This window comes from Euprymna scolopes, chromosome 16, assembly GCF_053919585.1.
Source record: "Euprymna scolopes isolate OS-2025 chromosome 16, ASM5391958v1, whole genome shotgun sequence".
NCBI lineage: Eukaryota > Metazoa > Mollusca > Cephalopoda > Sepiida > Sepiolidae > Euprymna > Euprymna scolopes.
In genome coordinates this window covers 40,331,364-40,349,306 of record NC_136497.1, presented here as the reverse complement: position 1 = coordinate 40,349,306, position 17,943 = coordinate 40,331,364, and the positions used below count along the sequence as shown (strand labels likewise).

The window sequence follows — 17,943 nt, the reverse complement described above, 5'->3', positions numbered from 1 at the left end:
ATCTAAGTATATTTTTCTCAGATGCGTTTTGATTGGATAATAAAAATATCTTTTACATTTGTACAATACTTGCTTCTGGTATTCTCGCTTATCAGAATAAAAATTAACAGAATTATATTTAACACTACTTGCATCTGTTCATTCCAAATACCTTTAAAATGACAAGGGGTCATGCACTAATTTTATCTGTAAGTAAAACTTTCAATACACTAACATTCATTACAAAACAAAATGTTTTTCATATTTTGAGGAGGGGATGGGGAGATCCTTTTCTGGTTTACTTACTGCTTAAAATATGACCAGAAAAATCAAGTGACATTGATTTAACCATTCAGATCAGATTGTTTGAATAAGGAAAAAGTGACTTTGCAAATTCTATTAATTTTTGTGTTAATAGAATTTCATGGTCCCCCTTTGGTACTACATGTGAGATGACAACAAAAAAATAGTGAAGAAATGATGAATGTGAGAAGTGTGAAGGGCCAGCGTTACCTTTACATTTTCGCCAAGTTTCAGAAAAACCTAACGGATGGGGTAAAAAGTGTCATTTTTTGCAATTTTGGGGCATTTGTGACCCCTTTTGAGCTCCTGGGAATGCCGAATATCAGTGAAAATGGACAAACGGTGAAGTTTCACGCCTTAAGACATGTATATTTGAATTCAGCACCATGGAAAACCACTATATAGACATACATATCAAGTTTTTGAACAATATGAAAAAAGAACTACAAAAAGACATGTTTTTTTAGCCCGAAAAGCCCCAGAAGGATGCGAACCAGAATTTTGCTAGGGTCACCTATACTGAATTTATATTAAGAACAATGAGCTCCACATTTTGGCAAAATTTCCGGAAAAACTAATGGATGGTTATCTGGCAATCGTTCAGACTAAAGGACGCATGGACGGCACTGAAAAAACAAGTCCCTCTTCGATAAATCAGGGGACCAATAAAATAATTTTTCTAAGATCTTATTATATAAAACAAAAAATTGAAATCAATTAAAGTTAAGTGATTGAATTTAGAATAGCCTTTAGCAATTTTTATTTGTTCCTTTGACCCCTTCATAGCTTAAATTTTTATATACTTTAAATAAATGATTTCTTAAATGAAGCAAAAAAATAGCTTAATCTTTTTTTTTTTTTTTTTTGAAGTAATGAGTACATTAAAGCAGGTTTCTGATAAAAAATAAAAGGAAATTAAGTGATCATTTTAAATAGAAAATCAGTTCATGAAAGACTGATCAACACTGGCTTATAGGCAAACGTCGTTGCCCAAAAATAAAGCTGACAAATTCACCTAATTATTATATTTACCTCAACCCATTATTATTTATCAAGATCTATCAATGTTGAATTTTTTTTATGGTTAAAAATGATATTATTACTAGTAGGGGGTGTCTGGCCTTGCTGTAAAATACCTTCAATATATTTTAATTCATGCAGATTTTGTATTTAGCATTATAGAGCTATTTCTGTTGAATATTATATTGTACCTAATATATATAGTAATGATTTCAAAAGTTAAAAAACGAAAAAAATTAATATGAATTGGGTGTCATAAGCTAGAACCAAAACATTTAGTGCTCCAGCTGTATTCCTCACTATTGAGCTTTCGACAGATAAGATTTTAAATTAAATCATTTCAAGCTCCTTTGAATTTGTGCAATGTGCACAGGTAATAGATATATGTCGGCAAGTTGAAATGAACAGTTTGCATTTCAACTTTCCAATATTTCTATATGCATTATCCATCCAAAGATTTTGCTTGTTATAAATCATCCTTGATATATGATTACTATTTCCTGTTATTTTCAGTGTTATGTGATTAGTAGTTTAATAGTTTATTGGTTAAATATTTATATACAAATGCACACATATCTATTTATAGATTTATGGGGAAAACGGACTTAAAAGTGTAAACTGAATTTGAAAGCATAATTTAAAATATTGGTTTTCTTGAAAGCAATTATGCAGGTTTGAAAATTTCTACAAAGATAAATACTAACAGTAGCAAAGAAAAATACTAACAGTAGCAAAGAAAAGGTGGAGGATGAAGCAAAGCAATGAGAAATTGATTAATTTCATTTAATAAAGAGTTAGACATGAATAGGATTGAAATAGCTAGTGCACAAAGCATCAACTAATCATCAACATTGTGGCATGCATATTGTATGATTAAAATAGAAATTAACCATAGATATATTACATGCATTTATGATTCATAAATTTATTATTTTAAAGAAGACTGCTTACAGTTAAAAATTAACAAATTTTATATGGAAGTTTATAGATGGAAGTATGAGGGTTCCTCAATTTCCTCGGGCAATACCATGACATTGGTCCTGCTAGTATACAATATAGGAAAGATTACTACTTGAAGGCAGAAACCAAATAAAGGATTAAGAGAACTCAGGTCGAAGACAATTGCCCAAGCGTCTGTTCCTTTCAAGATCTAGCAATATGCACAACAGAATAAGATTAAAGATAAAATTGATTATAATAAAACCCTTGGATGTTTACTTCCCCTATTTCCTTTATGTACATACTAGTTGGTACAGCAAGTAATATCTTTGCGTATGCATTCATGATACTTTATCCAGGAGAAAAAAAAGAACCTGTGAATAAAGCTTACAGCACAAGTACATTGAATGGTCACTGGATTTAAGCACTAATAAAACTATCAAACAGAATTAAAGTTCTTTAACACAAAAATAGTAAATTAAGAACCTTTCTGTGTTAGGTGAAATAATCACCTCAACTCTGTTCATGGTTTGTTTTACATGTTAGCATGCGTTAGATGGTTTATAGAAATGGATTTTAAAACTAACTCTGGCCAGATCTTTATCTCTCTATCCTTATCCTCACACTTTTTCCTTGGCCTTCCTCTATGAACCGAGCATTCTAAGTCCTTAGACGTTTTCATTGTAACCATAAATTTATCTTCATTGATTTGAACCAGACTGAGCATGGTTTAAGATTTTTGATCTGCTTAGTAATGTGGAGGAAATGCTTTAATTCTTTTTCATATGTCTTTTGATCTGAATATCTGCATCTTATTTAAAAAGGTCAATTTGTTAAATTTTTCATTTTGCAACTGCACTAGTTTGATATAAGGGTGATATCTGAACACTTTTCTCAACTAATTGACAATCGTCAATTTTTATGACTCAAAAATTTAAAGCCACATTTAGAATGGGCAATCATTTTTACAGCTTCAGACAAAAACTTTGATGCTCCTGCCTCTAAAATATAGCATAAAATATTTTAAATTATGGTCAGTACATTTGAAAATTTATATTAGGGTTAAAAATTTATTGAACTAAATTTATGAACCAGGAAGAGATTTTATTTGCATTGGAAAAATGACATTGTCCAATATTTCACACTTATTGAGATAATCTGGAATCAAACCGACAATATCTTCAACACATACAGTGATCAATATCAAAATCCGTGCATATCAGGCAGATCTAATGTAATCAATATTTTTAAATGAGAACTTAAAACCAATAAAGCAGTGAAAAAAATGGCATTCAAAAAATTACTTTAATAAAAAAAAATATAAAAGGCAAAGAATCTTTAAACAGATGCAATATTTTGAATTTTTTAATTATTAATCATTTGATTAGAGATATCACAAACTTTATAAAAACAGGACTAGTTCTTTCACTTTAATACTAGCAGGGTTATCTGGTATTACCCAGACCACAAACAACAAAACAGAAGAATATTTGTTTTAATGAATCCCTGGGCCACAAAGTTTAGGTTTCCCCCTAACTCTTAACGAAATTCTTGTTTATTTTAATGTCTTCCCCAATGTGATTGCAGATATTACTGGGCACAAATTAGGATTTATAATTTTGCCCAAACTCGTCTGGCTTGGCATATAATTTCACGCTTGACAAGCATTTCAAGATTTTAAAAGGACCTTTGTAGGTAAGAACACATTTGAAAGGATAATTGACAGAAGACTAACACATGGATATGGTTAAAACAAGCAATTTAATACAATGCTATAACACAAAGAAAATAAACGCAAAACATTTTGATGTAGATCAAAAGTTCCAGAAAATTACTTTCTGAATTACTGAAGTTATATCAGTATCCTCCTTGAGAATCAAATCAGATGCATGACAATCGTTTTATCATTCATCATAATTCTCGAAATAGAAAACAAAATGTTCAGGCAATGATGCATTCAATCGTTATATTTTCTTTTAAATAACAAAAAGCCAGACAGGTTCTCACCATGGTCCAGAGATCCTTTCTAAACCTAACAGTAGGCACTTTTCATCCCTTATATCTCTGGTATAACAAATTCTTGAGTATCCTATCCAAGCAACAAATCCTTATTGACAAAAAAATATCTCTTTATGCTTATCTACAAATAGCAGTTCTAAACACTAAATATATCCTCACTTAACCAGCAGAGGATATGAAGAGATTGATTCTAGCATACATTATTTGCGGGAATTTAAATCTACCATCATTTTTGGCTTAATAGAAGAAAGGCAGCATTCTCTGTCAATGTTACAACCAACCAGAAGCAGTTGTAACATTAATAACCACCCTATCAAGGTTTAAAGCAACCTTGGGCAAATATCTTCACATCTGCCTTTTTACATGGCTTGCTGGCACTTTGTTATTTACTGTCAAATAAATTTGTTATACAGATTCCAAAACTTGACAAGATGCACTTTAAGATTGCAAGTTATACACAGATGAAATACTGTGAGAATAACATTCAAGTTAAGTGTTAACTATACACATATTATATGAATAGTAAGTAAAGTTAATTTTCTTTCACAGTGTTCAATCACTAACAAAAAAAAAAAAAAATAAATAAATAAAAATTAGTTCGATATCATTGATTTCTCCCAGTTATTAGTTTATATTGTTAGGAGTCAATTTTAATTTTGCTAGATTTATTAAATTTTAATATTTAGTTTTGCTCAATATTTTTTTTTTTTTTTTGATTTAGAGGAAGTCTGAGAACTTAGTCACTGGTACATATTCACACTCTTCCATCAACACAGTTATTAAAATTTAGGACAAATTCTGAGATTCATTGAAAAGTAGTGGATCAATCTCCAGACTTCACTTTAAATCATTTCTAACCCTACCCCAATTAAAATCAATATATATAACAAATTTTGAGTAAGGGCTTTTTTTTTTCTTATATGAAATTTTTTTTTTATTGTTTTAAATAAGAATGGGGAGAAAAATTTAGAATTTAGACTTGGGATCAGTTTTTATATAAATTTGTTTCTTACCATTATCTCCAAGTCCATCTGGAATGGTGATACAACCACACAATCGCTTAAAAAAAGTTGGTACCCTTCTCCTCCCCACAAAAATGAACAAAAACTCTAATAAATTTTATTAACTGTCTAGAGGTACCTAAAAATTGCACAACACATTTCACTCCTTCTATAGGTAACATGATTTAACTTTAACTTTCATACCATTTACAAGAAGCCTAAAATAAATGAATTGAAAAATATTTTTTCAGTTTTTATAAAAATAATGAAAATACAAAATTAAAATCGTGTTTACATTATGTACGCCTTAAAACAACGTTTTCATGTAAAATTTTTAAAAAATATACCCATGTTTAATAATTATAGCAAAAATCAACTAATAGTCAGATTTTCATGAAATTTTCTGTTTATTCACTTTTGAATTAATTTATATTCAAAATATCATTTTTACAAAATATATATATGAAAATATTTTTTATCAAGCATCATCCCAACCCCCATATTTCATTTCTGAACAAAATATTAGAATTGAGCGAAATTTCAACATGTGATAAAGCTGAAGAGGAAAACTTCAAATATTTATTTTTTTATGTATAAACATGTCATTTTTTAGTTACCTTGAATTCGTAAATAGAAAGGAATTCAATATTTTTGTTTTGTAAATAAATAACATTACTCAATAATATAATCAGTTGAATTGCAAAGAAAAAAACATTCTCAAAGATAATTTTTAAATTTGATAAAATTCCAAGCGATCAGTTTTAAAGTGGATTTAGAGTATGGTTTTACAATTTAAAAAAAATATTTTAATATAATTAAAAATGAATATTGCCATCTATAAAATATTTAAAACATCAATCTAAAAATATTGTAGAAATAGGATTTGACACATAGTGCCTTAGATTTTGTATGGTAATTTAGGCTCTAATGTGGGATCCCATACCAGATAAGTTATTCACGTTAGCTATAAAGTAAAACTTATTAATACATTTACAGTTTTAATACACATTTATTGTCCAAGAAAAAAATAACCAGCCCAGAGGACAAATACATAAATATTTTAAAATATTAAATTTGTATTTTTTAATAAAATATATTTGTGTAAATATCAAAATAATAAAAAGACATTATGCATTTTTGACACCTTTGACAATCTGTCAAATTTGCACAAAATAATGACGTTGCTGGTTTTGCATAAAAATTTGGAGATTTTACACAAGAAAACAGTGATACCTATTGCTTAAAACACTAAAATAGCTAAAAAAAATGTGGGACTCATTTTATGTTAAATTTACATGTGAAACTAAATTCTAAAAGAATTGATATTTTTCTTTCTGACAAGTTTTTCAGGGGGTTCACATGTAATGGACTTAAAAAAAAAAAAGAAAAAAAAAAAAAAAGAAAAAAAAGAAAAAAAAGTGAAATCTGTTTTGTTTAGGGGTATTTGTTGAAGACTTTCAGCTATAATAAGTTTTTATATAGTAAAAGAATCTACTTAACTTCTATATTTACATGATAATAAATATAAGTTTAAATATGAAACAAAAATAAGTAAAAAAAATCTTAGTAAAACAATTTAAATTTCTTTCAAATAAATTTAAATATGCATTTACAGTTTTATGTTGGCAAGCAAATTTCTGCATATTTGTGTCTTTTCAGTGGAAGGAACAACTGCAAAAACCAGTTTCAATAACAAAGAATTCTTTGATTTTATTACCTTTTATCCACTTGTTATATATTCATAACTTGTTTCTATGACCAGTAAACACTACTAAACAGACAGGAGACCCAAAATCAAAGCAGAATTGACGCTAAATTGTGTCTGAAGTAGAAATGTGAAAATTTTCAAGTCCACTAATTCATTAAAAAACTAAGTTTAGCCACCTCTTGTCAAGTCCGTCAATACCGAGGATAAGATCAGGCAAGAGCCAACATTTTTGGTTGTTTTGTTTTGTTTATACAAGTAAAATAAATTCATATCGTTTTATGCTATGTATAGCTTTTAATTTCACTGCTAGCTTAATATTCATCATTTTAACTTTAGTATCAGCAATGTAAAATTAAATTTAACATTCTTTTTTAAGAAATCGTTTTTTGGAATCTGAAAGTAAGCTCAAATTTTTCTGATTTCTCAAACAGTTCTGATTTTATAGATTCCAGTTAATCATCTCTAAACTAATATATAAACCACTGGGAGAGATGTTACGTCTGTCAAGAAGGAAACAAAAAATTGACAATATATTAAAACATTAGAGCAGAGTATTTATTTTAATAGTACTCAATACATTAATGGAACTTTATAAAAATGGTGAATGCTTTACATAAGTACAATTCGGTTTTTAGCATGATGTGATCTATGATCAAGAGAGGATTGCATGTGTAACCATTCACCAGACAAATAAATTTTGAAGCATTCTAGAAAACATTTGAGAAAATGCATGGATTAAAAACGAAATATTCTTACAAAGAGAACAAAGAAAATTGCTTTTCATTGCCTACTTCAACTAACTCCCTCCACAGAAGAAAAAATATCTCGAGTATTTAGCCACACAATGAGAAAAAAATCCTTCATGTCATTGGTGGCAAAAGATAATTCTATTCAGAGAAAAAAAAAAAAAAAAAAATTTATGGCAGAAAACAAGGGCACGAATAGAGTGTCTATTCCAGAAAAACATGGACACAATTTGTGTTATATATATATATATTAGTTATATTCTTTGGAAAAAAGGATTCCGGCAGAGTGCTCTATTATAAGGAAAAATCCGAAAATAAGAGCGTATTATTATTATTATTATTATTATTATAAACTTTCTGTAAATAAAACACAAACATTAGATAGATAGATAGATAGATATGGTGCTAGTGCACTTATTGATCCGCGCTATTTTTTAATGGTATTTTCAAGTTTAATTAGTTTTACGATACCTGTTTTTATTAAATTGTTAGATGAACGTATGAAATAGGTACACAACACCCTCCCGTCCCCATGTTAAGAATGGCTTTCTAAATATTTCAGCACGGATCAATAAGTGCATGAGTACCATATATATATATATATATATATATATATATATATATATATAACTACTTCATTTACTCACATAAAATTAATATACGAAAGTATATATTTATGCGTAAACTAAGTATTTACTTCAAAAGTGCTCAATACGTAGGTAGAGCTAGTTAGTAATTTATAAAATATATATGGCGATTAATCGCCATAAGAAGCGTCTTTCGTGGTGGACAAAATACTTCCACTAACACCTGCAGATTCTTACAGAAGAACAGTGGATGGAAACGTCAACAGTTGACAAATTACTTTCTTTTTTTTTTTGGTTTTTTTTTTTAACTTATTCAATAAAATGTACCCTGTCCAATGTAGTATTAGTCAACCATTAAGAGGTAAAGGATGTATTGCATTTTTAATATTGAGATTAACAAAAGGAAAATATAATATGACAAGGCTGAATAAGCAATCTAGTTATAATTAGCAATATATCAATGGGTGCACATGTCCTTATTTTATTAAAACACATAAGGAGAATAGTAAATTGAATTTATCTTCATCTGATCAATTTGGGGGTGGGGATATTGGGTGGTCCCTCTTTATTACCGGTAGAGATTAACAGTATTAGAAAGTTAAACGTTCTCAAATAATACAATTGTTCCACTTCAACTATTTTCATCTTTTCTAGAAAAGGGGGAAGATAATTAATCTTCAATGAGAATTGATATCATTAATTCGCATTATTAACACCAAGAAATATCCAATAAAAGGCTGTACATACACACACACACACACACACACACTGATAGGTTCAGGACAGTGAAGAAATGTCGAAACGACTAAGACACTTAAATGCTTGCTGTACTACCATAACTACTAACAGATAAAAAAAAAAAAAAAGAGAAAAAAAGCAACAGAATTTAGATAGCGACAGTGTGTGTTTGGGTGGGGTGTTCAGACACGACACGGTCACTGTCTATTAAAGAGAGTGAGTGAGAGTAGCATTAAAGACAAGGTGCTCGCTTACTGCTGAGTGCGAGGCGAAATGGGGCGATAGTTGATCAGACACAAATAATATTCAATTCATGACACACAAAAAAAATATTTTTTATTATTGGTTTCTAGGGGCCATATTAAGATCTTGAATCGCGTTATCGTTTTGTCTGAATGAAGCGCATGCAGTGCACTACTATAAACTCAGTTTGTGTGGAAGGGGATATCTGGACCAAGAAGTGGGGGGGGGGGTAATTTTATTTACAGGAAGAAGAATGTTCCCCTCGAATGGTAGCAGTCGTCGTTGCGATGAATATTTATAGAATTCTTGTCGTACTGTGGATTTCAGGATCAACTCAGAATTTGCTCTCAAAACTAAAAAAATCATTTTATTTTGAGAAAAAATATGAACGATACAGATTTTGTTTAACTCAAAAGATTCAAAACGAATAACTTTTTCGAGAATCTTAATTTAAATCCCTCAAAAAACATTGATAATTAAAAAAAAAAATTCCTGTAGATTCAAATTTATTCCTTTCTTCAAAACAATCTCATTTTATTTTGTTTTTGTAGTCACAAATCATTTAATTCGGTCATACTCATGTATTTGTTAAAACACATGGAAATTTAGTGATGGTCGGGTTAGGGTAAGAATTAAAGGTTTCAACCAGCAGTTCAGCAGTTTCTTCATCCTTTTCTATTGTGGGAAGATGACCCCCCCCCCCAAAAAAAAATAGACAAAAAAAAAAAAAACCCACAAAAAAAAAAAAAAAACGAGGAATCGCATTTGGACAAGCAATCGTCGTCATGCACGTAGTAGTAGTGATAGCAATGACAATAAAAACAACTTTGTATCAGATGGGGGGGGGGGACAAAGAAATAATCCGTCTTAATCTGTTGATTTAGTCTAAATTTGATCTTTTAAAAATAAATGCAACTTTAAAAAATACTGGTTGGTTCAATCAAGGGATTATTTTTCATTTTCAAATTCATGATTAATTTATTTTGTGTAAAATATTGAATTTATTACACAATAATCCCTAATAATAATTATGGTTTCCCATTATCTCACATCATCTTCCTGTAAAGATCAGACTTGCACATTCCCCCTTGACAAAGCAAGAGAAAGGGTCTTATGCAATATAACGACATGGAGAGCGTTCCGCTTGTTTTTCTTCAATATGCTGTCATAATGGAGAGTTTGCACACTTTCAGCCTCAAAAGAAATAAATTAATGCAATCTGATTGCACGATAGTTCTTCCATTTTAACGTAATCAGGTTTGTCGTCAGTAATAACTCATGTTTTATCTCCTTTCCAATAGCAACTATTAAGCAAAACAATATACGGCATATAGTCAGAAATACTAAAAATATACGCACTTCCCTTTTTTATTTTTTCTTCTAAATTAGACACTGTTTATCCCAAACCATATATATATATATATATATATATATATATATATATATATATATAACTATTGAGTGTATCGTTTTTTACTAAAAATAAAAAGGTCGGATTGGTAGCATTAAGTAATTATTCTTCTGGTTTTGTTATTCTGCAATTTATATTACATTTTGTTTTTAGATAAATTTAAAGAAAAAGTCAGTTTAACCACGAGACTTTTCCATTTTTATTTGTCTATAGTCTGTTTTTACTGTAGAGAATCCAGATCTAAAAAGAAAGAAAAATAACGTGTGTCTGTAGCACATTCTACTTTCTCGCCAATGAGAGCTTCTCAAGCAATAAAACTCCCAAATGAGATAATGCATGAGAAATCATATTTATCATGTCAAATCTATTAATTTATTTTTCACCGTTACTGAAATGAAAGTGGTCATTTTAATTTTTAAACAAATATAACAGATCTATTTTCCAAAATAAGTGATGTTATATAGAAATAAGTTTACTAGAAAAAAAAAAAAAGAAAGCTGTTTAACTTGAAACGCATCACAATTTAATTTCAAAAATATTCTACTTTTTTATTGTGATAACGAATTCTTTGCAAATTAATTTATTTTAAAAAATATTTAAAAAGTAGTAGAGCCAGGCTATGCTGATTTTCTAATTTTATTTTCTTCAATAACAAAATAATTTGGTAAACGTAAATAAAAAAATCGAAATTCTGATATGTTTAAAAAAAAATTTCCAGATTGTTTAAAGCTTTCCTAACATTGCTATTTTTGCGTCCTTTCAAGAGGAATTAGCAGAATGATCGCCATAATTATTCATTGATCTGTTTTGATTGGAATCAACACATTGAAACAGGATCGTTCGATCCAATCAAATTGGATTTTGTTAATACATGATTATAAAAAAGGAGATATTTTTTAAATTGAAAAAACTTTGTAATACAGTTCAAAAACAACTCGTCAATATTCTAATATGGTAAATGAAATGACTACATTTGCAACCATTGTTTACGAATGTTTATCCATGCTGTAAACTAATTTTAGAAACATGTAAATTATATAAGATTAAGGTGTGGTATCTGTTCGGTTCTCAAGAGATTCAAGTATTTTTTTGTGCATGAGGGGAGGTATCCGAGGCGAGGCGCCCATATTTGTGAGGGAGTGCCGACGGAACCATGTTTCCATCCTGATTCTGGGGGGTACTGTTTCACCCTCCTTCCATTCAAACCTGACCCCGTGCGTGTAGGGGGGGGGGGTAAATAGAGAGCTTCTAAAAACGCCACATTTTATTTCCTAAATTTCAGTAGCAATTTGCCTTTTTATTTGAGAAAAGCAAACTCGACTGGGGAAATTCGTCTAATGAAGACAGCGGTTCTAGAATTAATTACTTTAACTAGAATCAAGTTAGAGTAAAAAAAAAAAAAAAAAAAACTCGTTAGACAAGAATTGTCACGTCCAGTAGAAAATGAGGTCAATGTCTGTGTGCGCGCTTTACACTTTTTATTATTTTTTTTTTTTTAACTAATAGCAATTCAGTAGCAAATAATTAGAAACGAAAAAAAGGACAAAGTAATCAGGTTTTAAAATAAAATTAAAACATTTCTACTTTAAACAAAATTAAGATATTAGGTACAACTGAACCTAGTAATTCGAATGATCAAAATAATGAAGGAATGCCATGTTGGGAGACTAAAAATATTAGCATAAAATAAAAGAAAAGCAGCATGCTAGTTGATCATATTGTAGACATTTTTTTAAAACAGATTTCACGATTTTTTAAAACAATCGAATATCATAAAAAGATGGTACACCCGACCGCAACACAAAATGTGTAATTTTACATATTTTAAGATTTGTTTTTTCGTAATTACAAGAAAACTGTTTAAATTGTAAAATTGAACTCTGAACAGTGTTTATTGGAACGCATTTGGAGCAGTGAATAAAAAAAAATACCTATGCAGGGTTCACTTATATGCGAAGTAAGTGAACCCTACCAAGAGTTTTTTTTTTTACATGCTGACTTTCTAAATAAATGTTAAAATCTCTATATTTTATAGGAATGGCGATATGCCATTAGAAATCTAATTAGGCTCGAGAGAAATTAAGGTACTTATGCAGAGAACCGTGCTGAAATAACATTTAGAAACTCATTCTTAACATGGGGGAGGGTGTTTTGTAACTAGTCTGTACTTTCACCTAACAATTTAATAAGATATCGTAAAACTTGAATTTAACTTGCAAAAAAATAAAATAGCACGGTAACTTCTCTACATAAGCCCGAAATGAATTACAATTCCATTTCATCTAATTTCAGTTAAGCAAAAATAAGGTTCTAACGGGTTTAAAAATTGCCTTTTTTTTTTTTTTTCTTTTAAATATTGTATACGCAACTGGTTACTGATTTTTTTTATTATTATTATAAAAAAAAAAAAAAAAAAATCAGTAATACAATAATAGAATCAATAGACCCGAGAGGGCGGGGTCTAGACAAAAAACAGAAAAGGAGTTAATATTGTCACTATTTAAGGTCAAGTGGAGAAAATCCAAATTAGCTGTAGAGTCAGTAAGCACCAGCACCACTTCCACTTCACTATGAATGAGGGAGAGTCAGTCGGGTAACAGACAATTCTCTCAGTTTGGCTCCTAAGTAGTGCCTGCTGTTTTGAGGAACTACATTTCCTTTAAAAATCGATCTCTAGTCTTACTTTGCATTTGCGAGGAGATAAGTAAATGGACAATACTTTCCTAAAAAGGAGGTAATTCTTGGGAAGGTGGGTTCCTGAGACGGGACAGAAAGTACATTTTCACGGTTTCGAAAGCCGGATAAAAGGTGCGTGTGTGTGTGTGTGGGGGGGTAATATTTGTTCTTTGATTTAGTAACACATGAACTCTATTTACTTTGTCTCCCCACGAGGGCAAAGTTGGACACATGGTCGGTTTTAATGTGGAAGATATCCAGTTTCTCCAAAAGAAATACCATGGATAGGACAAGGACAAAAATAAAAATTGTCTCCAAGTCAAGAATTTCTCTTCATTTGATGAAAGACAAAACAGATACTAACCCTTTGATGAAGACTTGTCTATCCACAAGCACTTAGAACTGCATGTTTATGGAACACAGTAACGCGGAACAGCTTCTCAACCGATTACAACGTGGTCGTTTTCAAGTTCAATGTAAATAAATTGTTGAGCAGCTTTCTTAAATAACCAGATTCCACTAATCACCATAATCGTTATCAATTATTACGGTGGTGTAGTGCGCTTTCCCCTTTTTTCTTTTTACTTCGGAGTCACCACTTATCAAGGCCACGATGCCACTCGAGGACGGACACATTTAACTCATCCTCGAGTGGCCTTGAAAAGTTAGCACCTTAAAAGGGAGAAGAGCGTGTTTAAAAAAAAAGATCGTAAACCAATGGATAAATAAAATTAAATAAAAGTTGGGGTACTTGCACTAGTTACCGAACCAAAATAACGTTATCTAGAAAGTCATTCTTATCATGGGGGAAGAGTGTTTTGTAATCATTCTGTACTTTCACCTAACAATTTAATAAAAGATATCGTAAAACTTGAAAATACCATTTAAAAAAAAAAAAAAAATAAAATAAAAACACTGTAAAAAAAAAAAAAAGTGCATAAGCGCCAAACTTATATTAAAATGTAATTCGACAAAAATATACAATTTGGCTTAATTGAAAATTTACTCGTGTTAAACACGATTGATCGACAAATATTTTTTAAAGATATATATTTCTAAACGTTTACTTTTAACATTATGTAAATAAGGGTTTCATTGCAAGATTATCTAACAAAGGTTAAGATAAAACAATACGTAGTAACGTTAAGAAGAAAATAATGAATTTTAAAATGAAATCGACATATAATAATACTAGGATGGCGTTCATTACTTTTTGTCTTTCCACAAATTGGTTATAAAATCGGGGAACACTTCGATCTATACTATTTTTAATTTGATAAAAGATATACAAGTTTAAAAATATATATCATAACTCTATCTTTAAATGTCGAAAAGACTAAATAAAGAGAAATTATTAAATTCCAGGAAACCAAACACAGGAAATGGACACGAGTGTTTTTTTTGTTTGTTTGTTTTTTTTTTTTGTGGGTGTGTGTGTGTGTTTTTCCATATTAAAAGGAGTATTATAGAAATACTCTCTTCAGTGAACATGTATTTGTTTTTTTGTTTAATCAGATTTTCTTAGATATATCAAAACAACAAACAAAAAAATAAAAAACAATTAAGCTGATCTATAGCATTTTTCTTACGTGTACAAATATTTTCCCAAAAAATAAAGTGGGAGGGGAAGAGACGGAAGTGATTTCAACCATGACATGAAGTAAATAAAATATATATATATATATATATATATATATATATATACATATACACACACACACACACACAACTCACCTAATGGTATCCGTAATTTCAGCAGCCCCGTCTCTGCCATCCTAAATAAAAAACAAAAAAACAAATATAAAAATAAAATACTGCCCCAGACAGAAAAGAAAAAAAAATTACACTTAATGACAAAGAAAAAGTGAAAGAAAAAAGTGCGTGCCGCTGCCGCATGTTATGTCTATTATTATTCAATCTTAGATTGAAGACACGTATAAAATAAAGACTAAAAAGAAATACAGAAAAGGCAAAAAAAAAAAAAAAAAAAAAATCTGATTTTCAGAATAAAAGACGAAAAAGATTCGATTCTTCTTCAGTTGTGTTTTATTAACTAATAATAATAAAAAAGTCAAATCGAAAATTTAAAAATGAAAGAGACGCAGAATTTTAAAGAAAAAATCTGACGGGTAAAATCAAAATAAATTTGTTAAATAATATATTATATATATATATATATATATATATATATATATATATATACAAAATGGATCATAGAACCAGGGTTAGGGTTAAAAATATAGATCTTCATTTTTTGTTAATGAGAATATTTTTGGTTTCAGATTTTTGTACAACTCACCGTTGAGGTAAGAGGCCACGTATAGACGGCAGCCTCAGCCCCTACTGGACTATGAAGTTTTAATTCCATTATCCTTCCTTTGTAATCTTTCTTCCTATAGCCATACGATGGTCAAATTATAAGCATTAAATGCCTGAATTTGACCATTTCTTTTACCTGGGTCTGACCCACATCCCAGCAAACTACAGTACAAAATCCGTCTCCGATGGGGGAAGCCGACGAGGTCACGTGACTCTCTGTTCGCTGCTGATTGGTTGTCTCGTTCCCATCCACGCCTCGAAGCATGGCGCTCTTGTTTAAACCTCACCTCAAACGTACCTACACTTCTGTTAACAAATATAAAAATATAATGTATAGATATGTGTGTGTATATGTATATATATATATATATATATATATATATATATATATATATATATATATATATATATATATATGTATGTATATATATATATATATATATATATATATATATATATATATATATGTATGTATATATATATATATATATATATATATATATATATATATATATATATATATACACACACGCATGTATGCACAATATTGACAGAAAAGTATGTACTGTTGTATACAGATTTATTAATCAATTTGAAACAAGGGAATACAATATAGCGTGTAGGTGTTATGAATACTCTTCATGCCAGGCATTTCGAAGCCTAATGCTTTTCATCAGGAGAGGAAGGGGGTGCTAGGTAACAAGATAAAGATGCAATGTCCAGCAAAAGGCATATAAGGGGATCTTGTATAGGATGTATACATTGGAGGGGGAGATAGGGGTTTCTAGGGGATTATTAGATAATCATTGTGTTCAATGCGAGTTACATGTGCCGATCTATACAAGTAAAATAAAGGATAAAAAAAAATGTGTGAAAGAATAAAAACACAGAGGATCAACATAAAAAATAAGGTAAATTGTAATAAAAAATAGAATTTGTATGCAAGAGGTGAAAGGTGAAAAGGGATGCTGATTAGTATTTAGATAATGTTGTATGGTAATGAGATACATAGACAGGTTTGGTACAGGTGGAATATATTCTAATAAAGGCAGAAAAATATGTTGGTTAAAGTAAAAGCATAGAAAAATACAAACGAATATACTGACAGGAAAATAAAGTACAACTATAAAAGTATAACAATGAAATTATAGCAATAATCATAATAACAATACTGATATTATTAATAAAAGTAAGAATTAGTAATAATAATAATAATAATAATAATAATAATAATAATAATAATAATAATAATAAAATAACATAGATAGTGATCATGAGGTCCCTTATGAAATTCAGAAGTAAATCTTTCCTTAGATTCGTTGGAATAGAATGCGTGAATAGAGTTTTTAGAAATCGGCAGAAATTTGAAAATACCTTAAAGTCCTTAAAGTTTACAGGAAAGTGTCCACTGACCGCCGCTGTATTATGAAATTTAACAGTAAATCCTTCAGTGAATCGGTTGGGATAGAACACGTAAACGATGCTTTTAGAAAGTGGCAGAAACTTGAAAATATTTCAACATTTATAGGAAAATGTCGACTGAGCTCGTCACTGTATTATAAAATTCTATCATTTAAAAGTCAATCCTTCATTGGATCTGTTGGAATAGAATACGTAAACGACACCTTCAGGAGTCAGCAGAAACTTGAAAATATTTTTTAATTTACAGGCAAATGTCGACTGAACTCGCTACTGTCTTATGAAATTCCAAATTAAATTCTTCAGTGAATCAGTTTGAATAGAATGCGTTAAATGGCGCTTTTAGGAGTCAGCAGAAGCCTAAAAATATTCCAAAACACAGATTAATGTCGACTGACCTCAATGCTGTATTATGAAATTTAAAAGTAATTGTTCAATGGATCAGTTAGAATAGAATGCATAGAGAAGGCTTTTAGGAGTTGGCAGAAACTTGAAAATATTTTAAGATTTACAGGCAAAATGTCGACTGAACTCGCTGCTGTAATTCAAGGATAAATCATTCAGTGAATCAGTTGGAACATTTGTCAGGCATTTCAAAGCCTAATGCTCTTTATCAAAAAAGGAGGGGAGGTGTTAGGTAACAAGATAAGGATGCTACTTCTAGCAAAAGGCATATAAGAGGATCTTGTATAGGTTGAATATATTAGAGGGTGGAGAGATTTAAAAAATTTTTTTTTTTTTATTACATTTTCACCCCAAAAAGGCACATTCCCACTTTGGTGTAGGGGGCTACTATCAGGGGCAGCAACTGCTGGGGCACTATGTTGGGATTTGG

General features: G+C 29.9%; 1 protein-coding gene across 4 annotated transcripts in view; it reads right to left on the bottom strand.

Moving 5' to 3' along the window:
* The window catches only part of LOC145295921 (uncharacterized), a 299,082-nt gene extending 283,175 nt beyond the window's left edge, over positions 1 to 15,907 (bottom strand). For all 4 annotated transcript variants that reach the window (XM_080141733.1, XM_080141734.1, XM_080141735.1 and 1 more), the window contains exons 1-2: positions 15,670 to 15,907; positions 15,105 to 15,145 (exon numbers count right to left, since the gene is read on the bottom strand). In XM_080141733.1, the coding sequence (XP_079997859.1) occupies positions 15,105 to 15,145; positions 15,670 to 15,738 (110 nt within the window). In that variant the 5' untranslated portion in view covers positions 15,739 to 15,907. The remainder of the gene's footprint in view (positions 1 to 15,104; positions 15,146 to 15,669) is intronic.
* Between the last annotated feature and the right edge of the window lie 2,036 nt (positions 15,908 to 17,943).